This window comes from Leptopilina heterotoma, unplaced genomic scaffold (genome assembly GCF_015476425.1).
Source record: "Leptopilina heterotoma isolate Lh14 unplaced genomic scaffold, ASM1547642v1 Lhet_168, whole genome shotgun sequence".
Classification (NCBI taxonomy): Eukaryota; Metazoa; Arthropoda; class Insecta; order Hymenoptera; family Figitidae; genus Leptopilina; species Leptopilina heterotoma.
Window position 1 is genome coordinate 78,597 of NW_025110884.1, and position 27,841 is coordinate 106,437.

Genomic DNA, 27,841 nt, shown 5'->3' on the forward strand with positions numbered 1-27,841 from the left:
TGAATTTTTGCGAAGAATAATATTACTCTTGAAAGTAATTTTGAATTTTTGCAATAAAATTTAACTTTTACAAAATTGAATTTTTTTTCGTGTTTTTAACTAAACATCTTCTATAAATCCATTATTTTTAATAAAAAATTATTTTTATAATGAAAAAGTTCTTTAAGAATTTTCAAATTCATTTGTTTACAATTCAATTTTACAAAATTTCAATTATTCGTAAATTCTTCAATCAAATATATATTAGAAAATAAAAACTTGAAATAATTTTAAAAAAACGCAATTACAGTTTCTAAAAAAAATTAATTCTACAGAATTGTTAGACAAAAATATGAAAATTTCAAATTTTCAAAGCTTTTAATCTGAAACCTTTTCAAAATTCAATTATTTCTAAAAATTTACGCTCTAATGCTTTCAAAATTTAATTATAATCTAAAATTTTAACTGAAATCCATTTTTAAATCAATTTTTATGAAAAAATTCTACTATAATTCAATTATTTAAATACAAAAATAACAATTTATTGAATAATTGTATGTTTCTTAAAATTGAATTCCCATAAAGAATTTTATCTGATAAATTTTTAAACAACTGAATTCTTTTGACGAATTTTAATGAAATTTTTTAAAAATTTTTCGAGGAATTTGAATTTAAAAATTTTATTATTTATCAAAATAATTGAATGATTGCGAAGAAATTTATAAAAAAAATTTGTAAATTTTTTGAAAATAATTAAAAGTTTGTGTAGAATTTTTTAAATAATTGAATTGTGTTTTAGAATTTTATGGAAATTTATGACAATAATTAAATTCTTGTGAAGAATATTTTTTTAAAATAATATTTAAAAGAATTTAGTAAATCTGAAGAATTTTGCTATATTTTTTTATGAAAATAATTGAATTCCTAAAAAGAATTTTATTATCTACGAAAATAATTGAATCCCCGTAAAAATTTTATTATTTATGAAAATAATAGAATGATTGCAAAGAAATTTATAAAAAAAATTGTAAATAATGATATGGCTGTGAAATTTTTATTATTTTTTTGAAAGTAATTAAAAGTTTGTGTATAGAATTTTATTAAATTTTTTTTAAATAATTGAATTCTTTTGGAAAATTTTATGAAAATAGTAGATATTGAAAATCATTGAATTGAGGAAAATTTTTGAAAATAATTGAATTTAGGAGAAGAATTTAATTATTTCTAAAGACAATTGACATTTTGATGAGAATTTTTAAAAATTTTTGAACATAATTGAATTTTTGCGAAGAATATTATTACTTTTGGAAATAATTGAACTTCTGCAATCATTTGTAATTTCTCTAAAATTTTCCAAATTATATCGTACAATTTACGAAAACTTTTCATCCTTTTTGAATCAAATTACGGACATTACGGACCTTTTTAAAAAAAAAACGGACTTTTACGAACTTCAAGCAAAGTTACGGACTTTTACGGGATTTACGGACCTAGTTCGAGCCTTGTTTTTATTAAACTGTAATTATATTTGAATTTTAATTAATTTTTTATTTAATTTTATATTTTATGTTATAAGAATAATAACAGCAACAACAACAACGCTGTAATAAATAGTTTCCAGTGTATATGTACGTATGATTTTTGATTTAAAGAATTTTCTCTCCTCTGGTAATAATGTGAAAAATTGTAATATGAATTTTACGTCTTCCGAGAAAACTAGGTGGTTTTGTGTGCAAAAAGAAGATTCTGGTTTCTTTCTGTTTCTTTTTTCTTTTTTCTTAGAGAAAGGAGTTTCTGTACTTTGAAGTACTGTACTTAAATCACCACAGTCAAGCGTTAAACCACACACTGCTCTTTAGAAAACCACAGGTACATAAATGAAGAACTACATGCACGATGAAATACAATACTTTGCCTAAGAGCATTATATACAGTTTATATTTCATATATAAATAAACAAATATTTCTTCAACTCACAATTAAAGGAACATGTTAAATTTTATTCAAAAATTAAACCCCATACTTTGTAATTTCATTTCTATTCTAAAATTTTTCTATAGCATTTTTATAAATTCATGTTGCCATAAAATCATAACATCTTCTCTTCACAGTTTTCTTGAAAGTATCAAATTGATACTAAAGTGGATCAAATTGATGGAAATTTGGATCAATTTTCTATTTGATCCACATTTTTGGTATCAAATGATACCAAATAATACTAACATTAAGTATTAACAATTTTATACTTTTAAGTTATCAGTGTTGAATTTATATGGTGAAAATTGAAGTTGTAAATTGTACGGAACATTTAATGAAGATAGAATCAATTTGTAGATAGTAAATTGTAAACTTGAAGTTTGACCTTAACCTTAATAACACTGAAGCTGTAATTCATACAGAAACTGTGCGATTAGATGAAGCTGTGAACTTCTATTCGACACTGAAGCTGTTATTAAATGAAACTACGGCTAGATGAAGCTGTGAACAATTGTAACTTTTATTCTACATTGAAGCTATAATTGAAACTATAATTGGGTGAAGCGGTAAAAAATAATTGAAAATTTTATTCAACAGTGAAGCTATTATCAAATGAAAATACGGTTAAATGAATCAATAAATAGTTGTAACTTTTATTTGGCACTATGAAGCTATTACAAAATAGAACAATGGTTAAATGAAGCTACATGAATAAATCTACAAATGACTTCAAAAATTTTTAATAGAGTTTTTATGAATAATTAAATTCTTTTGACAAGTTTTTTAAATTTTTTATTGAAAATAATGTTTTTTTTGAATAATTTTAATTAAAAATTTGGAAAATAATTGAATTAAACAAAGAAGTTTTTTAATTATTGAAAATAATCTTGTCTGTTCATAATTATAATTGAAAATTTTATTAATTCAATTTTATTAAAATGTTCTAATTGAATTTCGTCAGAGAATTTTTCTATTTATAAAAGTAATTGAATCCTTCCAAACAATGTTATTATTTATGAAAATAATTAAATGTTTGCGTGGAATTTTATTAAAATTTTTGAAAATAATTGAATTGTGGAGAACAGTTTAATTATTTATAAAGATAATTGAAATTTTGAGGAGAATTTAATAAAATTTTGAAACATAATTGAATTTCTACGAAGAATTTTATTACTTTTGAAAATAATTGAATTCTTGTGAAGAATATTTTTTAAAAATTATATTCAAAAGAATTGAGTAAATCTGAAGAATTTTACTATTTATGGAAATAATTGAATTCTTGAGAAGAATTTTTTTTTACAGTTTCTAGAAATAATTGAATTCTTTTGACGAATTTTAATAAAATTTTTAAGAATAATTACATTTTTCGAGGAATTTGATTAAAATTGTATTAAAAATAATTTAAATTCTTCAATGAGTTTTACTATTTATGAAAATAATTGAATATATTGCGAAGAAATTTTTAAAAATAAAATTATAATAACGGTGACGAACTACCCTTGATTATTTTCGAAAAATTTAAATAAAATTCTTTAAAAAAATTTAATTATTGTTAATAGAATGTAAAGAAATTTCAAGTATATTAAAAATTTTCAATTATTTGTTTATAAAAATTCAATTATCTTGAAACAACAGAATTGAAAAATTTCAAAAATCTTATTTTTTAGAATATTCAAAAAAACTTCGCCAAGATTTAATTTTATTAAAAAAATTTAAGTGTTTATCTTTTTTTAAATAGGTATGTACATTAGAATGTGAATCTTTATAAAATTCAATTATTTATCAATTATTAAATTAAAATACTTTGAAAATTCGATTTGTTAAAAAGTTTTTAATGAAATTCTTTAACAAATTTAATTATTTTCAGTTGAATTTCACAAAATTTCTATTAATTCAATAATTTTTTTAAAATTTATTTACATTCTGTGTTTGAATCAGTGGCTGATTTTTTACTATCAAATTAATTATTTTTAACTAATTCAACTTTAGAGAACAGTATATAAATACCTATAAAAATCGAAATAAAAAGCGATTTTTTAAAAAGAAATTAAAATAATAAAACTTTTTTTAAATTGGTGAAAAAATACAGCTAAATGAAGCTGTAAAAGAATATAAATTCAAATAAAATTAACAACAATTTTCTTTCGACACTGAAGCTATAATTGAAAGTGTAAATAAATGAAGCAGTAAATAATTGTAAATCATATTCGACACTGAAGCTATAGTAATTAGTAAATTGAATCTAGCCATTCACTGACAATGTAATTCACTGCTAGTTTAATTAACTAAAATTATAATTGACTGTAAATTTTGATCTAATGAGGCTTTAAATAAATTATAAATATACTGTCTGCAACCAATTACAATTATAATTAGCTGAAGTTGTTACCAATTTGAACTACCATTGTTAAAAATTAATACAATATAAATTAGTCTTATTTATATACTGTTCGGAGAATAAAAAAATGTCCATTGTAGCTATTTTTATTCATCACGTTTTTGCACTTTTCAGTCCTAAAGAATTTAAATTCTTGTCAGCAAATAAGAGGAGAAGGTATGAAAAACAAACAAATGAATGGTGTTCAAGCAGGAGTAATGATAAGAATATAAGATTAGCCTTTTTTTGCGTTTAAATATAAAACTTAACTTGATATGGTTGTTAAATAATTTTCTTATAATGAACTGTTCTTTATTTCTTTTTCTTATTATTCCTATTATTATTATTTAATATTATTACTTTTTATTATTATTTATTATTATTACTGTTATTATAATTATTATCATTATTATTGTTTATTATTATTTTATTTTAATAGATTTATAAAACACTATATTTTTTATAGTACTATGACTCTTCCAGGCAAACCTTTTTTCCATGTAAACAATAAATATGATTGGAATAAATTATTTTCCTTTAAAAATAATTTGTTTTCTTCATATCACCTTTTTTATATCTTTTACACTGAACAAAAAATTTATTTCATTGAAATAAACACAATTATTTGTCTATTATCAAATAAATATTTACTTGAATCAAATAATTTTTATCTTAACAACATATTTGGTAATTGCTTTAAATATTGAAATTATTGGTTCAAATAATGAATTTAGTTGTTCAAATACTGAATTTATTGGTTCAAATACCAAATTTAATGGTTCAAATAAAATTTATATTTAATTTAAATAAAAATTATTTGATTAAAGCACAAATATTTATTTGATAAAAAATCCAATCAGTTACCAATTTGAATCAAATAAATTCATTTTTTCAGTGTAAATAGTACTGAGACGAAATGATTTTTGAATTTTCTATAAAACATGAATGAAATCGTTAATAAAATATATTTTTCTCCCCGCATATATATTGATAACTTAAAGAAAGACATTGTCATCCGGAGCAACGACCGAAAAGAAAATCTACATGAGAATGATTCAATGCTACATTCAAGAATATACGATATATATATATATATATGTATACTACCATAATCATTTAAGTAGGGTGAACTTAATTTCTTTGTACTTATTATTTAGAGTGAAATCACATAAATGCATATTTAATAACGTATATATTAGAAATCACTTAATTGGAAAAAATTTAATCGTTAATTAATCTACAAAATGCACTATTCACTGGTGAATTAGTAACAGTTCCCTTTCCTTAAAAATATTACTAAATATTATCATTATTGTTACTATTTTTATTATTATTATTATTATTATTATTATTATTATTATTATTATTATTATTATTATTACTATATTGTTAATATTCATATTATTATTTATTCGTATTTATTTTATTATTATTATTACAACACAGGGAAAAATTTATTTGATTGATTCAAATAACCGATTACTTGTTTATTATAAAACTTATCTATTTATTTACAAAATAATTTTTACTTGAATCAAATAAATTTTTTTCAATGAATTTATAAATTATATGAAATAAATACTTAATAGTATTATATAAACAAATAAATAATTTACAAATTTTTATTTATTTTACTATTATTTGACGACTTCTTCTTTTTATATGTTTTTTCCTTTTGTTTAAACAATTAAAAATTTTAAATATACAAAGCCAAAGTTTATGGTTGTTTTTCATTTATACTAAATTAATAGAAACTAACAATAAATAATGGATTTTTTTCTGAAAATGTGATACTAGGTATATTTTTTTCTTTTAATATTTTCGAATACCTTTTAGAGAGGAATTTTTGAGATAAGAAGAAAAAGAAGTGGTTATAGACGAAGCATTTTAAAACTAAAGTACTCTATTCTTTTCCACTCACCACACTAGCTGCCAAAGTGCATATCCCAAAAAGAACTTCTATTCTCCCTTTTTTCTTCATTGCTCTCAAGCACGAAGTGTCTTTTGTTGAGGGAAATTCCACACGTTCAAAAGTTTAACGATTTATTATTTATTGTTTATAACACTCAGACGAGTAGAATTTTTATTAACAAAATATTTCGCATCTTTCTGTAAAAAGAACACTAAAATTTAATTTTTGTTATGTGAATTAAAAATTAAATTCAATTCAAATTAAACCAACATTTAAATTAAATTAAAAACGAACTAAAATTAAATGAAACAAAAAATAATTTAATTAAAATTACATTAAAGTAAAAAATTAAAAATAAAATTAAATGACAACAATTAAATTCAATCGAATTCAATCAAATTATCAAATATTTTTCTTATAAAATTATCTTCAATAAAAATATTCTCAAAATGATTTTCTGCATAATGATCAATAAACTTTTTTGTTCTTTTAATTCAAGCAATTTTTAATAAATGAACTTTTCGATATCTATTCTTCATTAAATTAATCAATAGTTAATAAACTTCTTCAATAAACTTTTCATTAAAACATCCCGATTAAAGTCAATTTTTAATTGAAGAAAAAAATATACAATAGAAAAAGTACACTCAAAAATTTAATTCATTGATAAAAAACAAAAAAAAATAAATGAAGAAATAGAAAAAGAAGAAATAAAAAATAAAATAATGAAGAAACGTACTTTGAATTGTAATTAAAAATATTTGTAGATTATTTACAAAAAAAAACAATTCACTGTGGTTTTTTTCTTTCTTTCTTAAATTACTAATGGTTTTCTGTATGAAAGATCACGATATACGCGTGTTCCACGTGCGTGCGCAACAATAACTGATCGGCCCCCGGCCCCAAGCTTCAGGACGAGAAAAGCACTCCTGGGTCCGCTCCCACTTCTTCGATGTCCGTATAGCTTCTCCACACCCTTTTCAAGGACAACAAGAAGTATGCGGGGATAAATTGCATTCAACTTCCGTTTCCGCCCTCATCATTCTTTTTCAATGGTCCTTCAACCCTCTGTGGACCCCTTTCACTATAATACATTTATTCATTCACAACTAAAACTCCTGTTAATGCATTTGCGAAAAAAATTTATTTCCGTCTTACTAATTTTTGTGCATGAATTATTTATAATTATTTATATCAGTAATGACAATTTTTTTTGGTAGTAAATAACCCTTTTTAAAAAAACAAGTGACTAATTAGTAGAAAACAACTAATTATTACTAGAAAATCACTAATTATTAGTAGAAAATAACTAATTTTTAGTAGAAGATAAATCTTTATTAGTAAATTAGTAAAAGTCATTATTCCGAAACAATTAAGTAATTATTAGTAAAAAGTAAAAAAAACATAGTTAATGAAAAAACATTCATTAGTTATTATTAACTAATTCGAAAATAGAAAGTTAAAATTTTTAATTTCAAAAAAATAACAATTCACTGAACTAAAGAGAAAATTAGTAAATTAAGAGAGTATTAATTTTAATCAATTAACTATATTTATTATTAATTTAAAATTATTACTTATTATTATTTAAACTATTATTTACATCTCTAAATTTTCGTTAGTGAAAATCAAGTAAGAATTTTTGGTAATAAAAATTAGTAAAAATTTAAATAAAATTTATTATAAAAATTATACCTAACTAAAGAAAATAGGAAAATTTTACTAAAAATCAGTGAATATTCTTATTAGTGTAAATCAATGGCTAAATTTTTGTTAATTCATATTTCGAGAGATTATTATTTAAATTTTTATTTATCATTAAAATTATTATTTATTTAAATATATTTATTTACTCTCCTCACAATAAGCAGGGTTTGAGGATCCAATTATAAAAGTCCTACGATTAAATAAATTATTATTATTATTTAAATTATTATCATTATAAAAAAATAAACAAAAGAAAGTAAATTAAAAAAAGTGCACAATAAAATTAAATTAAGGAATAATGTCCACTGCTGATTATTATAGCGAAAAAAGGGGGACATGACTCAATGACATTATTCTTTCATTTTCTTCAAGTTTACGTGACCAGTCTACTTATTAGATAAACGGTCTGACCAACATTCTTGCATAATTATATCCAAACACATGTCATGTTTGCAAAAATATCACAAACCAATGCACTGTACATATAAACTTTCTTCCTTTTCTTTTTTCTTCTTTCTTTCTTTTTTTGAAAAAAAGCAAAGGCAATGAAATCTAACAAGTTTGAAACAAATTTCAAATTGTCAGCTCTATAAATTCGAATCAGGTACATATGTTAACACGAAAGAAGCGATTCATTGACCTTCATTTTACTCTGCTTTTATAAGTTCAAAGCCCTGTGAGTATTATACATTATTACGAAACGTACATAATAGTTTTTTTTTCTTGTAACAAAAATAATTTTAATGATTTTTGTTTTTTTTTTTTTTTGGTTTGAAAGAACCGGTTTAGGGCATTTTGATGATCATCTCATGATTGTTAGAACTATTTTGATATTATATATAATATCAAGCGGCGCGTGTTTGTGACATGCAATCACGAAAGGATCTTTTTATTATTATTATCATCTTCGGAATTTGTTAATTTGAAAATTGTTTTTTACAATTTTTTTGCTTTTGCTCGCATAACTATTTTTAAAAATTCCATCAGCGTTTTCTACTTTGAAGGGAATTTATTTGATTCAAATAAAGAATTACTTGTTTATTATTAAATAAATATTTTCTTGAATCAACTAATTTTAAGTAGTTTTAGTAATTTTGGAGACATTTTTTTAGTACTTTTTTAAAATTCTTTTAAGTAATTTTTTTAGTAATTTTCAGTAATTTAAAGTCAAGTGGATGGTATTTTCTTTAAAGACATAAATTATTAGTTCGAATAGAATTTATTTGATATAAATAAAAATTATTTGATTCAAGTAAATATTTATTTGATTCAAATAAAAATTATTAAAATACAATAAAAGTCTGGAGATGGATAAATTTATTTAAAAGAACATAAAACAAAATAAATACAAATTCTAAAAATGCAGAAAATAAAAATCAAGGAATTAGAAAATTTATTTAAACGAAAAAAAGAAATAAAATAAATATACAAATTATTAAAATCCAGAATATAAAAATCAAGGGATAACAAAATTTATTTAAAGGAATAAAATTGATAAATAAAAACCCGCTGCCAAGTTGTATATTTTTTTTATAATTTTGGTGCTCATTTCATGAACACTTTACTTCCACATAGAGATAATAATAATAATAGGAAAATATATGAATAACTTTTTATAAATATGGTAAAAGTGATTGAATCTTGGGTCAATCAATGTATTTTTAAATACTCTACAATATAGTTATAATAGTTTAATAGTTAAACAAAAATTTTCAAACAAAAAAGTTGAGAAAATGTCATTTTCCACAATTTTTGGTTTTTAAAATACCAATAATTTCGAAATTTATTATCGAATTAGGTTCAAAAATAGGTCAATCGAAACGTTTTTTGAAGCTCTACAAGACGGTAACGATAATTTTAAGATTACTTCTACATTTTTCAACAAAATTTTCAAAAAAGTCTTATTTTCCAAAATTTTGAATTTTTAAAAGTTTAATATCTCCGGTTAATATGAACGAAAAATGTTCAATTATGGCTCAAAAGATGTGTCTAAAAAAACTCTACAAAATTATGGAAAAACATTTATAGGTGTCCTAACATTTTTTTAAAGTTATGAACAAAAAACGTTTTTTTGCAAAATTAAAAATAAAAAAAAAATTTAGTTAAACATTATTAATTTATCTCAAAGTACTCTCATTTTATGTCCGCAGGTGAGATCTACAATTTAAAAAAAAATCCAACCCAAAAGCTCTTCATGATTTCGAGATATTTATGAAAATGTGATGTTTACACACACACACACACACATACGGAATGACATTTTTTAAAAATGTCATTTTTGAACTCCTGAGGTCAAATAACATAAAGATATGTCAAAAAATCGAACTCGAAAAATTTCGGTATTACTAAACTTCCTCTATGAGGAAGTAATAGAAAAAATAGTAAAAAATAGTACAAAAAAATAGTGTAAAAAAAAATAATAAAAAATAGTAAAAATAAAAAAATTGTAATTCCATAAAAAAGCGCTGAAATTCGAGAAAGTTTACGCTTTTCTATAAAAAAAGTCGACATTAAAAATTATTTTATTAATTTTTTTTCCGCATGCATGCATGGCAAGGATCTTGACACATTTCATTTGCTTATCTTTGGCAAACTCGATGAGAAAAATGGAAATCCGGCTGTCGCCACTACATTCCCTATTCACAACAATTACTCTTCAATTTTTCCTTCAACAACAACAACAACAGAATTAAACTAACAATCATTACACAATCAAAACTTTCTCAAAAAATTTCTCTCACTTTTTTTACACAAATTCGTAAAAAATATAAAAGAATTTCCTAAAGAATAATTTTGTTCGAAAAATTTTTATTCGAATTTAATTTAATTTAAATTTAAAGCCAATAAAGTAAATCCAATTGTTCAGAATCGATAAGAAAAATTTTCAATTTCCGTAAAACGACAAACAGTTAATGAATATAAGAAACCTAGCAAGAAGAAATAGAGGGAGTACTTTTCATTGACAAAGAAAACTTCTCCTCTCAATGAACATAAAATAAGATCAGAATCTTTGCAAAAGCTCTCCTGCGTCTTAATAATATTTCTAGTCAATGAATAGTACAAGGAAATCGAGTTTGTTTATTTTCTGGCCTCGTTACACACAGGCACACAATAAAAGGGAATCATAAATGTCGAGTGATCTCATCACGGAGAGAGAGAGAGAGAGAGAGGGAGAGAGAGGAGAAATGATCTCTTTTTTAGTTTGTGTGGTCATTTCATTTCATAAATCTCAACACTGACATCAGCAACAGCTGATATATATGGGCAATTCCACGTGAGTACACTGAAAAAAAAAGTTCATTGAATCAAGTAAATGCATTTTCTTGACCTGATTTACTTGAAACAAACCCATATTTTCTTATTGGAAGAAATTTATTTTCTTGTGTCAAGTAATTTTGAGCATTGATCAAAGTTATTGGAATAAGAAAATATGGGTTTGACATAAGTAAATATCTTACTGTTTCAAACGAACTGTTTTACATGCGCCAAGTCTCGAAAAAGTATTGAATCAAGAATATCATGTTCTCACGTCAAGTAATTTACCTTGAGTCATTTGGTATCTTGAGTCAAATAATTTTTTTATTTCCTTTAAAGCAACTATTTATTTCATCCAACACCCATAGTCTTGAGCCAAGAAAATGGGAAGATTAATACAAGTTAATAATTGTTTCAACTCAATTAAAAATTATTTTGTTTCAAAGAAATATTAATTAATCTAAGCATTTCTTTTACTTGAAGCATTTCTATATTCTCATGTTTCAAAATCATTAATTTCTTGCGAGAATGTTATATTTTCTGGAATGAAATATTTTATTTATTCAATTCAATTAAGTGTAAGATCTTAATATAAGTAAATATTTGTTTCAAGTCGATTAAAAATTATATTCAATTAATCCCATATTTATTTGAAGAAAGAAATTCATTTTCTTGTGTCAAGTAATTATTAGCATTGAACAGAATTCTTGAATTAAGAATGTAGTATTTGGCGGAACTAAATATGTAATTATTTCAACCAAATATTTTACTTTTCCGAAGTACCAAAAAGTATTGAATCTAGAATATCATGTTCTTAAGCGAAATAATAAAGTATTGTCTGGAGAATTCATGTTTCTTGAATCGAATCATTTTATTTATTTGCTTTGAAACTTTTTTTTACTTAACACAATGCCGGTGTTCTTGATCCAAGAAAATATTTTTCTTCAAATGTATATGCAACTTAAATATCAGTTTTTGAAAACTGTCCATTGAGGCTAGGATGGCATAGTGGTAGCGTGACGGCTTCTGGTGCGTGCAACCCGAGTTCAATTCCTCCGACCGTGGAAAATTTTCTTTCAAGGTATATTTGTTGTATTTGTGTTAAGTATTAATTAAATGTAAATATATATGTAAAATAATAATTATTTAATTATTTAAATAAAAAATATAAATGTTAATTAATTAAATAATAAAAATGTTTGACCTAAGTATTAGAAAAGATGGAATGGAGGTAAGGGGGGGGGGGGGTAATTTAAGTAAATAATTTACTTGTATTGAGAAAGTATTTTTTTGATTGAAAACTATAAATTTTCTCAAATCAAGAAAATATTTTCTCGGACAGAGAACATACTTTCTTGATTTGATACATAAATGATTTTGAATTAATATATTCTGCATTTCTTACATGCTACTTAATTTCTTGGTAGAATTCCATATTTTCTTGGATCAAGAATATCTGTTCTTCTCACAAAATAAATGTTTTCTTCATTTAATCTTGAATTACTTGAACGAACGTTACAAAACATTGAATGAATCGAATAAAATAATTCAATCATCTATATATATTCTTAGAACAAGAAAATATTTTATTCATTTAATACATTTTATATTTCGTATAAGAAGATTAACTTCTTGGTCGAATTCCATATTTTCTTGGATCAAGAATATATGTTCTTCTCCCAAATATCCTATGTCAAGAAAATCGTTTTCTTGAATCAATACTTTAATAGTCTTGGCCGTATTCAATCCCACGATTTTCTTCAACCAAGAAAAATTTTCTTGGTTCAATACTTTTTTTTTTTCAGTGTACAAAAGACAATAATTTAAGTCTACGAGAAATCAATTATTTAAATAGAAAAATAAATAATATTGAATGTTTCTTAGAATTTAAATTTTACGAAGAATTGTATTAACAACTTTTGAAAATATTTAATTTCTTTTAAGGAATTTAATTAAAATTTTAATTTAATGAAATTTATTAAATATTAAAGAATTTTATAACAATTTTTGAAAATAATTGAAAACTTTTTGAAGAATTTTATTAAAATTTTTGAAAATAATTGACTTTTTGAGAAGAATTTAAAAAAAAATTTGACAATAATTTAATGCTCAAGAAGAATTTTCCTATCTATTTATAAAGATAATTTAATTCTTGACGAGAATTTTTAAAAAAATAATTTAATTTCTGCAAAGCATTTTATTACTTTTCAAAAGAATTGAATTCTTGTGATGAATATTGATAGAGTATTTATCAAAATAATTAAATTTTGGGAAATAATTTTATTAAAATTCCTTAGAATAATTGATTTTATGGTAAGAATTTATGCGATTTGATTGCTTATCAAGATAATTGAATTCTTTTGCAAAATTACTTAAAAATTTTTGAAAATAATTGATTTTCTGCGACGAATTAAATGTTATTTATGAAAATATTTAAATTATTGGAAAGAATTTTATTGTTTTATATAGAATAATTGAATGTTTTTTAAAATTGAATTCTTTCCTCAAGTTTTAATAAAATTTTTAGTAATAATTACATTTTTCAAGGAATTTATTTAAAATTGCATTAAAAATATTTGAAATTCTGCGATGAAAAATAATTGAATTCGCAAATGAAACTTTATTATTTATGAAAATCATTAAATCTTTTCGTAGAATTGTATCAACAATTTTTTTTTTTAATTAAATCTTTTTATAAATTTTATGAAAATAGTAAATATTTAAGAACATTGAATTGGGATAAACTTTTAAAAATAATTGAAATGTTGCAATGAATTTTATTTAAATTTTTGAAAATAATTGAATTTTTGGCGAAAAATTTTGCTATTTATAAAAATAATTGAATTCTTGAAGAGATAATCATTCAAATTTATAAAAGTAATTGAATTCGTGCAAAGTATTTTATTAAAGTTTGTTTAAATAATTGAAATTTTGACAAGAATTTAATTACAATTTTTGACAATAATTGAATTCTTGAGAAGAATTTTGATATTTATCAAAATAATTTAATTTTGGAAAAGAATTCTATTAAAAATCCTTAAAATAATTGATATTATGGGGAAAATCTTGTTGGTTATCAAGATAATTGGATTCTTTTATAAAATTACTTAAAAATTTTTTGAAAATAATTGATTTTCTGTGACGAAAAAAATACGGGGAAATTTTTAAAATAGGGTACGTTTAGGGGCCAAAGATAAAAAATGGGTATTTTTAGGGAAATAGGGGACAGACTGTGAAGCCAGTTATTATGCCCTCAAAACAATTAGCATCCAACAATCCACCGATAATGACTGGCAATTGCGAAGGATTCACATGAAAGAGAAAGAAATTTGTCAAAGCAATTTGTACCAACTGAAAAGATTTAATTGCAAAATTAAAATAACTAAATTAGGGAAAATAAACAAATAATAAAGGAAATGTGTCACGCTCCAAAGAAAGGTACTTAAGAAGCAAAAAATTTGAGGTTATGTTTTTAATTTCTTGAGTAAAAATACAGAAAGCATATCAATTACTAAAATTAATAATTAATAAATAAAGATATAAAAAGTAGTAATAAGTTCAAAGGAATGTTGTTTAAAAGAAATGAAAATCTAAATTCATTTTACAAGTGCATCAACTTTGGCATTTTGAAAAAAAAGATTACTACTTCACCTGATCGTTCAATGATTGATTGTAAGGATATTGCTCTGGAGAAGAATTTCAGTCCATAGATTGGGATATCTTCGTCTCACGATATATTTTGATTCACTCAACTTGAAAAAGACTATTCTCTCACAACTCTGCTGTCGAAAAATTGATTCTCCCTAAAAAGTAAAATTAATTTTTTCAATTACAAAAAATAAAAACTAAAAAATGTAATTTCTCACCTTTTGAACATTAATTTAAATATTTTTTTTTGTAAATTATTTGTATACAAGTATAACACAAGATCGTGCATAATAGAGCCAAGGCAATAGAACAGTCCCTCGTACGATTTGAAACTCTCAAAGAGATCTACGGAAAAACATTAGAATTAGTAAAAATTAAATTAAATAAAATAGAAATGAATAGAATATTAATACTGAAAATATAAAAAAGAAAAGCAAGAAAAAATCTTGAAAGTCAAATAGAAATAAACAGTAAAGAGGAAAAAAAATAATTACCGATAAGTGCCTTTATTGTGAATTGCTCGTTATACTTATGGTGGTAATTTGAACGCAACTTTATAAAGTTTGCCTGATGTTTGCATTGAGCATTGTTTTAAAGCACTCGAGTGAATCCTCAACAATAATTGTTGTACCTGTCAATCTTAACCTCACTTTTTTTATTAATAATAAAATTTTGTAATATTATCAAAACACAAATTAATTGTCGACAAAGTGAAACGCATGGAAATGAATTGACCGCTTCTGTGCTACGATTGGTGGACAAGTTTGCGGAACTATTTTTTGTCACTAGACTTCAAATTGACAATATTTTTATTATAATTATAAAAAATATTTGTAAGAAATATTACGTTTTCTTATAGAAAATATCATTCTCTATTCATTTAACTATATTTTCGTCTAAAATGTTAAGCTTAACATTTCGTTTTAGATGGATTATTTATCAGTATAGTTCATCACTCCTTTCTATAGGGAATTTTTGAATGCGCAAGTGCTTACTTTGCGCGAAAAGTTCTATGTCTCTTGGCTTGGCGTCATGATCCACCATTTTATCTGTGACTTTTGTGGAGAGCAGGCATCGTCCCCAAGGAGGAAAATTTTAAAGAAAAGGTAAGCAATTAAATTATTTTTCTTTCTTTCTTTTGTTTGAATTCTTCCCCCCTCCCCCTTCTATCGCTCCCTATGCAAGAAAAATAAATTATAATTTTTTATGTTTCGCGTTTGCGTTGCGTGTTTCTCAATTTTTTTTTCCTTATGTAGATACAGCTTGGAGGCCGTCCATAAACCACGTAGCCCCTTTTTTTTTTAGGAATTTTGACCCCTCCCTCATGTAGAACGCTATTACATGTATTAGCACCATTTTTTCATGAGCCCTTAAATGCTGCATCTACATGACAAAGATAACGAAGGCGCACAAAAATGCCATGCATTTCTAACGTGTTTTGCGTTGCGTCTCGCATTATCTTTACCATGTAGATAAAACATAAAAAACATTGGATTACTATAATGAATATGTGGAAATTGCTCTAAACCAAGGAAAACTATTAAACATTTGGAAAAAAATTTCATAAAGTAAATTTTCTTCTAAATGTTTAATAGTTTTCATTCCAAATTGATTGTCAGAAGAAATTTTTTTTAATCGCTTGGATTGTGCGACTTTTTCCGACTTTTCTAAAGAAATGGGACTTTTTTCGACTTTTTTGTGAAAAAATGCGACTAATCGACTTTTTCGAGATTTTTTTCAGTAAATGCGAATGAAATTAAAATTTTTTTTTATTTAAAGGAAAAATTTTAAGTCCAAAAAATTTTCTGTTACATTTATTTACAAATTTCTTTCAAATTCTTCAAAAACATCAAACTTCTTTTTTAAATAAATATTTAATTATTATTTTTCCATAGGAAATAAAATTCTTTAAAAGATTCAAATTCAAATCTTTTTGAAATTAAACAACTAATAAAAAATTGTTATAAAACATGAAGAAATCGATCACTCCAAGTCTTCGACTCGGAGCAATCGATGTCTTCATGTTTTATAATAATTAAAGATAACCGAGTGATAAAATTATTAATTTATATTAAAAGAGATGATAAAAAAAAATTTTTTTTAATTATTTTTTATGCAAATAATTGAATTATTGGGAAGAAATTTATAAAACATTAGTAAGTAATTGAATTTTTCAGAAGAATGTTAATATTTACAAAGAGAATTGAAATTTTGAAGGGAATTTAAAAAAAAAATTTTTGAAAATAATTGAATTTCTGTGAAGAATTCTCTTACTTTTGAAGATAATTAAATTTTGCAAAAAATTGTATCAGAACTTTTGAAAATAATTAATTTTCCAGGATGAAATTTATTTTTTATAAAGATAATAAAAATTTCAACGAGGAATTTAAAAAAAATTTTGAAAATAATTAAATCTCTGCGAAGAATTTTATTACTTTTGACAATAATTGAATTCCTAGGATGAATTTTATTATTTATAAAGATAATTGAAATTTTGACAAGAATTTCATTAAAATTCTTTGCAAATAATTGACCCCCAGGGCTCGAACTAGGTCCGTAAATCCCGTAAAACTCCGTAACTTTGTTTGAAGTCCGTAAATTGTACGATATAATTTGGATAATTTTAGCAAAATTACAAATGATTGTAGGAATTCAATTATTATTTTCAAAAGTAATGAAATTCTTTGCAAAAATTCAATTACATACGTTTAAAATTTTTTTTTAAATTCTTGTCAAAATTTCAATTATGTTTGAAAATAATTAAATTTTTCTCCGAAATTGAATTATTTTCAAAAATTTTCCAAAAGAATTCAATTTTATTTTCATAAATAATGCAGAATTTCAATTATTTTTTGTACAATTTTAATCGAATTCCTCGAAACATGTAATTATTCTTAAAATTTTTATTAAAATTCTGCGAAAGAATTCATTTACTTTAAAATATTTATTGATGCAATTCTTTATAAGAATTCAATGTTAAGAAACATGCAATTATTCAATAAATTGTTTTTTTTTGCATTTAAATAATTGAATTCTATAGTATAATTTTCTAATAAAAATTTATTTAAAAATGGATTTCAATTAAAATATTAGATTGTAATTGAATTTTAAAAGCATTGGAGCGTAAATTTTTATAAATAATTTGAAAAGGTATCAGATAACAATCTTTGAAAATTTGAATTTTTCACATTTTTAACTAAAAATTCTTTGGAATTAATTTTTTTGAGATAGTTTAAATGTCGATTTTTTTAAATACTATTATAAAATTTATTTTCTAATATATATTTATCTAATTGAAGAATTCACGAATAATTGAAATTTCGTAAAATTGAATATTGTAAACAAATAGATTTGAAAATTGTCAAAGAACTTTTTCGAAAATTATTAAAAATAATTGATTTTAAGAAGAATTTTAATTAAAAATTCTTGAAAATAATAGTTGAATTGATAATGATTTTATCACTCGATAATCATTAATTATTATTTGCCAGCAATTGGTCCGTAAGTGGTCCGTAATGTCCGTATTTTTAAATACTTTCACTGGTTCGTGCCCTGTAACTCCCAAAGATATTCCGACACTTGCACCGAGTCTTCGACTCGGAATGATCAATTGCCTCATGTTTGATAATAATAATATTGTCATAAGATAGTGAATTTCAAAAGATTTGAATTTAAACATCATAATTCCTATAGAAAAATAATAAGGATTTAATATTTATTTAAAAAAGAAATTATTGATGTTATTCAATAATTTTATAATTAATGAAAGGGCTTAGGGGGTTAAGTGTGCAAAAACTGCCCCCGCATCTATTTTTCTCAAATTTAGCCAATATATTACTATCCATATGACTATAACTTTATACAATTTTGAACTCAAAATTCGCTTTTTTGGGGGAGTTATGGAGGAGGAAAGCAAAATCAAAAAACTTATTTTTCTCGAAAACTACTGAACCGATTTTAATGAAATTTTAAGAGGTTGTAAATATAGATAAGACAATTTTAGAAAAAGAATCAAAATTTTTTTTTCAAAAAAAATTTTTGAAATTTTCAAAAATTTTCTTAGAGTTATTTTTTGAAGTGTCCACTTTATCTTTTGTTGTAAAAAGTACCTTATAATGTCCCCTTTAACATATATTTTTTCCAAATTTTTTAAAAATATAGTTTTTGAGTAAAATGTCAAAAACCATGGTCATGCTATTTGTCACGTACGGTAATGCACATATATATATACATATGGACAATTTCATGTGATAGGGTATAGCCAAATAAGTATGGAAAAAGTGACCCGAATATATTTTTCCAATTCATTCCTACCCACATAAAAATAACTTTTTGAAATTTTTAACTCAAAATTTTGAGTTTTTTGGAACATATGGAGGGGAAAAAATCGAAAAACGCATTTTTCCCAAAAACTAATGCATTTTAATCAGATTTGGATATGTTGAAAAGCCAATTAAAGAGACTTCAAAAAAAATTTCAAATTTTTTTTTTCAAACAAAAATCTTTTTTTTTTGAAAATTTCAAAATGAAAATTGTTTGAAATTTTCAAAATTAACTTTTTTTAAGTGTATTAAAGTGAAATTTTTATGTATTTTCTCATTTCATTCTCTTATGTGATGTACTTAATAAAAGAATTTTGCCCGACATGATTTCAGGGTGTGTCACGGTAAATAACTCAAAAACCATACCCAAAAATTTTTATTTTTATTTTGTCATTTAACATTTTTTTCTTTTTGGATCGTTGAAGCTTACATCACACTTTTTTTATTTAACTTTTTTAACAGTTTTACTTTTTAAAAAATAATGACCTAGATGATTTTAGAGTGCGACACGGTAAAAAAAACTCAAAAAATCCTAAAATTTTCCAAATTTTTTTGTTTGACAAAAATATTTTTGTTATATCAATTTCAGATTTGTATTTAGCCACCTTTATAACCCACTAGTAATAAGTTGCAAAAATATTTGATAGGTTTTTTAAAATTAACCATTTACGTACAACATAAAAATGTACCGGGTATGGTTTTTGAGTTATTTACCGCGACACACCCTGAAATGTCGGGCAACATTTTTTTATTAAGTAGATCACATAAGACAATGAAATGAGAAAATACATGAAAATGTCACTTTAATAGAAATAGAGAATTTTTATGGAAAATTTCAAAAAAATTTTCATTTTGCAATTTTCAAAAAAAAAAATTTTTTGTTTGAAAAAAAAATTTGAAATTTTTTTTTAAGTATCTTTAATTGGCTTTTCAACATATCCAAATCTGATTAAAATGCATACAGTAGTTTTTGGGAAAAATGCGTTTTTCGATTTTTTTCCCCTCCATATGTTCCAAAAAACTCAAAATTTTGAGTTAAAAATTTCAAAAAGTTATTTTTATGTGAGTAGGAATGAATTGGAAAAATATATTCGGGTCACTTTTTCCATACTTATTTGGCTATACATATATGTTAAAGGGGACATTATAAGGTACTTTTTACAACAAAAGAAAAAGTGGTCACTTCAAAAAATAACCCTAAAAAAATTTTTGAAAATTTCAAAAATTTTTTTTGAAAAAAAAATTTTGATTTTTTTTCCAAAATCGTCTTATCTATATTTACAACCTCTTAAAATTTCATTAAAATCGGTTCAGTAGTTTTCGAGAAAAATAAGTTTTTTGATTTTGCTTTCCCCCTCCATAACTCCCCCAGAAAAGCGAATTTTGAGTTCAAAATTGTATAAAGTTAGAGTCATATGGATAGTAATATATGGGCCAAATTTGAGAAAAATAGATGCGGGGGCAGCAGTTTTTGAGTATCTAATAATTTTTAGAGTGAATCAGAATTCATAAGAAAATTCTTAATTTTTAATGTATTTTCTGTTTGCCTCACAAAATAATGGAAAAATAAATAAAAAATAAATGAAAAATAAAATAAAGCAAAATAATTTATTTGATTATTAATTAATATATTTTTTTGTTTCAGTTAAAAATGGCAGATTTTAACAACTGTAAGTAAAAATTTGAAAAGATTTATAAAAATTGAATTATTCTTATAAATAAAGTTTTATTTTTTCAGTGAACAACGAACAATTGGCAGGGGAGGTCCGCATTGCGGAAGAAACATTAAAGAAGCCGCAGAAAAAAAAGAGAGTTTCAAATGGTAATTTTTTTGACGTTAAAAATGTTTTACATTAAATTCTTTATTAATTCTTTTTTATTTCAATTATTATATTTATATACTTAGTATTTATTTATGTTTATTTTAATTTTTCAGATCAAGAAAGAAAAGAAAGGCTTCTTGAGCTGAATGAAGCAAAAGCAGAAGCAAATTATAAAATGCGAGAAGAACATCGCGTTCTTGAGATATGCGATAGGTGCCATCCGCACGTGGTTAAAGTGCGGAAGTTGAAAAAAAACATGTATAATATCAATAAAGAAATTTCATCGTTGAAGGGGTTACGATTTTAAAGGTAATATTTTTAACAATTTTTTTCAAATATTCTCTTTAAAATGTCTATTTTTATAAATAATAAAATTCTGCTCCTAAATTCAATTATTAAAAAAACTTTTGATAAAATTCTTGTCAAAAATTTGTTAGTAATATATTACTAAATCATTTGGTGGACGACTTTTCGCCATTTCATTAGTAACTTTCTACTAATTCAGATTTAAAGAGCGAGTCGAAGACTCGGAGTGATCGATTTCTTCATGTTTTATAACAATTTTTTATAAATTGTTTAATTTCAAAAAGGTTAGAATTTGAATATTTTGAAGAATTTTATTTCCTATGAAAAAATAATAATTAAATATTTATTTAAAAAAGAAGTTATTGATGTTTTTGAAAATTTTGAAAGAAATTTGTAAATAAATGTAACAGATCTTTTTTTTTTACTAAAAATTTTAAAATTTTCAATTTCTAATTGACAAATAAAATTTATAATCAATTTTTTTATTAATTTTTAACAAACTTTTAATTTTATTAAAGCAATTGTAATTAAGAAATAGAAATGATGAAAATTATTTCCTTATGAAAATTGAGAATTTCCTACAAAAATATTAAGAAACGGGATAATATATGTTATGTTTTTTTCCCCAAAGAGAAGAATGATTTTGTGAATAATATTGTTTACAAAAAAAGATTTCTGCCATTTGGAATTTAAGTCGAAAAGTAATTGAAAAATTTGAAAAAAGTCGAAAAAGTCACATTTCCTTGGAAAAGTCGAAAAAAGTTCTTACAATCCGAGCCCTGTTTATTTAATTTTATAACAAAATATTGGAAATTCACCATTGTCAACGCAAGTATCCTGGAATACCTTCAAGTGAACTAATGTTATTATGAGACTTTGTTGGCTCGTACATTTAATCATCAAAGCTTCGATCGCCAATCTGAATAAGGGAAAAATAAATATTTGACATTAAAATTCTATTTTAAAAAACATTTTCTAAATACTTTATTTCTATTTTATTTTTTCTAAATTCAGGATAGCCACAAAAATTTTAATTTCGTTTTTCTTTGTAAATATTTGATTTCTATTTTTGTTTTTTCTTAATTTGTTAATTAATTAAATTATTAATTTATTAATTTTAGAATAAATAAATTGGGTGCCATCTGAAGATAGCGTACAATATCCTGCCAGGGTGATGTTCGGTGTGCATTTTCTACAATGTCAACGCAAGCAGTTGGATCATCAGCCTTGATGTAACTGTCAATCAGTTCCTCAACCAAACCCTGATAAATGTCTTCGCCAATTGATATCAAACAGCCAGTTCATTACACCTGCAAGAAGAAAATTGAAATAAAAAATTAGAGAGAAAATATTTAATTGCAAAATTAAAATACAAAAATTAAAAAAATAAACAAACAATAATTTTATCGCAATATTTAGAAAAAAAAAAGTTGTATTTTGAGAAAATAAAAAAAATAAATTTCTTTTTTTAAAAAATAGTCGATAAAAGTCCAGAAGAATGACTTATTTCGAGGCCTGTAATTAGCAAATGTTACATTATAACTCAAATTATAAAATATAAATGATTTACTATTATTAAATAAAATATTACGAATTAGAAACAATGTATTTAATAATTTTAAATTTTATAATATTTCAATTTTGAATGCATTTCATTACGAATTTTAAAGAATAGATGACATACTTATAAAAAATTAATGGGACAATCTGTGATGTCTCGATATTCTAGCACATTAGATTCAGCCGGCAGCCACCGGTGACGGTGGTGTTAGCCAGTTCTCCCGGGTTGAGACCTTCGGGTCTCCTCGGTTGGAGAAGCTGCCAGGGGCCCCTCCCTGAGGAGGAGGGTGACCCCAGGGGGGAAACGAGGGTGGCCTAGTTGGCAAACTGGTCACCACTGGCTGGGGTCAGGGCGAGGACCTCTTCAAGGGGTTCGCCCGTTGAAGAGGTCCTCGCCCTGGATTCCAGACAGTGATGTCTAGTTTTCCAATGTAAAGCCTACTCCACAATGGGATTTTTACATTATTTTGGAATTAGCTGTAGAGTGCTATCCCATGTGAGCAGAATACGTCGACGAAAAGCAAAAAATCATGAGAGTGAAAAGAACAACACCTATATCTTTTTTGCACTCATGATTTTCTGCTTTCGGTCGACGTATTCTGCTGACATTGTCAACTTAGACATCATCATCATCATCATCTTTATGAGGGTTTACCACAAAGAAGCTGTAAACACCCTTGCCAATGTATTGCTGACTAAAATAGTCTTTATGCCTCTTGTTGATTCAATTAACAGATGAATTCACTATAAGGAATTTGAGGTTTGGTCTATATTATTAACATTTTCTTAAGCAGAAGAATGACCAAGAGATGAGACGGATGAATACGACTCACAACGAAAGGAAGGAGGATAGTGTCCTTACTACTGCCAACATCTGCAGGATTCAAAAGAATTGCCAACTGGTCCAAAGGATGCTGCGTTGTCAAACCTTCTAAAGATGAAATTCCTGATTGGTGAGTAAATTTTTATTTATTTTCTTCTAAAAAAAAACAATTTTTTTTTTTATTTTTGACAGTTTCAAAAAAAAATTTTTAATAAATAATTAGGTATTTTATACTTTTTTTTAAAATAATTTATTTTTTTGAATGTTTAATATTTCTATATTAATTTATTATATATTGTTTTTATTTAATAATAATAATTTTCGAATTTTCTTTTGTAACTTTTTCAGGCTGTTTCTAGAAATCTGGAAAATAAGAAGAGCGAATGAATATGGCACCTCCCGGATCCCCTCCAGTTACCGGCTGATTATAAACAGATCTTATGCTGGTCCAAAAATGCTGTACTGTCAACATTCAGAGAAAGGATTTTCTAATCGGTGAGTAAGTAATATTTTGTTTATTTTAATTTTTACAAATTTTTTAAATAATATTTTATTGTTATTTTTTATATTGTTTCTAATTTATTATAATATTTATTATTAATTAATATTTAATTTAATGCAAAATAAATTATTTTTAATAATTACCAAAAATAAAATTCATCGCTAGAATTGAATTATTTTTGCATATAAAAGTTTTTATACAAATTCAATTATTTTGTTTAATAATAAAATCTTTTAGAGAATTTTTATTATTTTTAATACAATTTTAAATAAATTTTCCAAAAATGTAATTATTTTTATATTTGAATAATTTAATTCTTATATAATTTGATTTAATCATTGTTAATCATGTTTTGAATATATTTAAATTCTAGTAAAAATTTGAATTTTTTATTTAATTTTCCAATTTGGTATTTGTAAATTTTATCAATTATTTAAAATAAAATTTCTTTAGAATTTTGAAAAGAAAATTTTGCGACCGCCTTGTTATTGCATTTTTTAAATAAGTGAAATCCTGTGACAAATGTTTTTAAATATTTTTATTTCAGCTAATAACTGAGGTAGAATGTCCCTACTGCCAACATCTGCATGATTCAAAAGAATATCCAACTGGTCTAAAGGATGCTGCGTTGTCAAACCTTCTAAAGATGAAATTCCTGATTGGTGAGTAAATTTTTATTTATTTTCTTCTTTAAAAAAAAAAATTGTTTTTATTTTATTTCTTTTTGACAGTTTGAAAAAAAAACTTTTTAATAAATAACAAATTATTAGGTATTTTATACTTTTTTCAATTATTTAATTTTTAGAATTTTTTTATTTAAAAATAATATATTTTTCAAACTGTTTGTATTTTTTCAGGCTGCTTCCAGAAATCTAGAAAATAATATATAGCACCTCCCTGATCCCCTACAGTCACCGAATGAATTTAAATAGATCTTGAGCTAGTCCGAAAATGCTATAATGTCAACATTTAGAGGAAGGATTTTCTAATCGGTGATTAATATTTTGATTATATTTCTTTACAAATTTTTTAAATATAATTTATTATTTTTTTAACATTTTTTTAACAGAATAAATTTGTAATTTTTAAATATTTACAAATATCAAAAATTGTAATAAACAGGGTTTCCACAAGAATTAAATTATTTTTAATCTTTAAAGTCTAGTAAAAATTAGAAATTTTTATTTAAAATTTTAAATTAGTTATTTCGAAATTTTATCAAATTTAAATTGTAATTTGTTTATGGACTGTTTTTCTTCGAAACGCATCACAATCGTTTATTTGGTAAATTTTTACGAACAATTTAATTTGGTCATAAAATAAAATGATCATTAAATATAAAATTTTTTTTTAGAAAAATAATGGAAATCCTGCAAAGAATATTATCATTTGTACTATGAAAATTATTTAATTCTTACAAGGAATTTCATTATTTGTAAAATGTATAATTGAATAATTGAAAAAATTTTTTAAAAATAATTATATACTTTTTCAGGAATTAATTTAAAATTGTATTAAGAAAATTATTAAAATTCCATGACAAATTTTATTAATTATGAAAATAATTACAACTAATTTTATTACATTCTTTTAAATAATAATTAAATTCATGTGAAAACTTTAAAATGAAAAAAAAACTAACGTAAAATTTATTCCATTTTGTAATAAGTTTTTTTTAACTATTAAAAATAAATTTAATTCAATATTGTTGTAATTTTCTTTTTATTCTTTTTAATTAAAATTAAAAGCAAATTGTAGAAAAAATATTAATTCCATACGACTATTACTCTTTTTCAGAATCATCATAATTTGCTGTGAGTTAATGACGACGACGACGAGGAGGAGGAGGAGTACAAGAAATGGATCAATCGTTACTCTTTTACAGAAGGTTTGTATTAATTTTTTTTATTATAAAATGTTGTTATACATTTTTTTTTTGAGGGTTAAAGTTCTTTAAGTTTCTAATAAATTTTCTTTTTCAGTGTGACAATTTGATAATTGTCGAAGAAAAGAATAAATAAAGAGAAGAAAAGAGGTCCCAGCACACTGCCGTGTTTTTTTTATTATTTTTTTTATAGTTTACTTAGACTATTTTTTATTTTTTTTTTAAATTTAATTTAAGTCTATTTATTTCCATTTTTTTTTTTAAATTTTCATTTCACGGTTCCGTGTAGCCCCTGACCTGGCGCAGAAGTGCGATCAAAAGCCAGGGATCTTCAGGGGTGGCCCAGAACGGGTGATGACGCAGGATAATCCCATCGCCACAACGTGGGCTCATCATCCACCGGGGGAATCGCAAGTTGGTGCCATTAAAAATGAGTCGATCAAACAGTCGGCTCAATATTACTAAATTCAATTTTTATCATTCATCCTTCTCTGTTTGACTAGCTGCTTGATTTTATTTTGTTCATTAAAAATTAGTAGACTAAATTAATTTTGAGAATTAAAAATAAATTTTTTAATTATTGCTTTCAAGTTATAAACTTTGTGAATATTTGTTATTCTTTTTAAAAAGTGAATTTAAATTTTATAATGATGGATTTAAAAATTAAATTAAAATCAATTAAAATAAATTTAGTTGAATTAAATAAAAAAAATTTTCTTCAAACAGGAAAGGTATTTTAACAACATGGTGACGCCACTGACAAAATATATTAATTTTGTAGTATTTTTTTTATTAAATTACTGGAATTATATTTTAAAGTATTTTCTATTGTTAAATTATTAAATTTAATTTATGTAAATTAATATTTTTGTCAGTGTTATTTTTATTGTTCTATGATTACCTTTATACATTGTTACCTCGATCGAGTGTCGCTTCTATTTTTCTTGTTTTTTTTTCTAGCTCTATAGGGAAAATCGGGAATATTTGCGACTCATAATGATTTGAGTTACAATTACTGGAATTTACCAGCAGCGATGGATCTTTTCGGCTCAAAATCTGAGTCACAATTACTATATTTATCAGTAAAATTGTAAGTATTTATTGCATGAAATTTATTTTTGTCACCATGTTGTTTACAATAATATATTTTGTTTCTTTATCCAATTTTGTGTATCACGTTATATTGCATATATTTGTTGTTGTTTGTAAAAAGGATATCGTAAAAAGGATAAAATTAATTTTTAATTTTATAAAGTTAAAATTAATTGTTATCAAAAACTTTCGTAATAACAATTTAAAAAAGAGCAATTCGTAAAATTTACGTTATACTACTTAGGTGCTTCTCTTTGCTACGAGTCACAATTAAATAATTCTAATTATAATAATTTAGTATTTTGAAAATGTCATTAAACATCTTATTTTTTTAAATTAAACAACTTATTTTTTTTAAATTAAACATATTTTTTTAAATTAAATGCTTAATTTGCATATTTTGCGAAATTTAGTTTCTCAAAAAATTATTATGACAATTATAACAAAATAATTATTATTGCATCTCTTTAAATTTGAATTAGTAAAAATGTTTACTAATTTCAATTAGTGATTATTTTTTTGCTGTTGAATTAGTAAATTTTACTAATAAATTAGTAGAAATTACTAATTATTAGTAAAATTTATTAATTCAAAAGCAAACAGTCATTAACTAATTCAAATCAATATACATTTTTACTAATTAAAATTTAAAGAGCATAATTAATTAAATTTT

General features: G+C 23.6%; 1 protein-coding gene across 4 annotated transcripts in view; it reads right to left on the minus strand.

The window, feature by feature from the left end:
- LOC122499481 (vitellogenin receptor) overlaps nucleotides 1–15,575 on the minus strand; it is a 40,703-nt gene extending 25,128 nt beyond the window's left edge. Inside the window, exons 1-4 of one of the 4 annotated variants that reach the window (XM_043607863.1) lie at nucleotides 15,350–15,575; nucleotides 15,074–15,200; nucleotides 14,859–15,010; nucleotides 6,255–6,442 (exon numbers count right to left, since the gene is read on the minus strand). In XM_043607863.1, the coding sequence (XP_043463798.1) occupies nucleotides 6,255–6,314 (60 nt within the window). In that variant the 5' untranslated portion in view covers nucleotides 6,315–6,442; nucleotides 14,859–15,010; nucleotides 15,074–15,200; nucleotides 15,350–15,575. Of the gene's footprint in view, nucleotides 1–6,254; nucleotides 6,443–6,984; nucleotides 7,304–14,858; nucleotides 15,011–15,073; nucleotides 15,201–15,349 lie in introns of those variants that run through there. The other 3 variants (XM_043607864.1, XM_043607862.1, XM_043607861.1) reach the window with 3 other exon arrangements.
- Nucleotides 15,576–27,841: the final 12,266 nt, after the last annotated feature.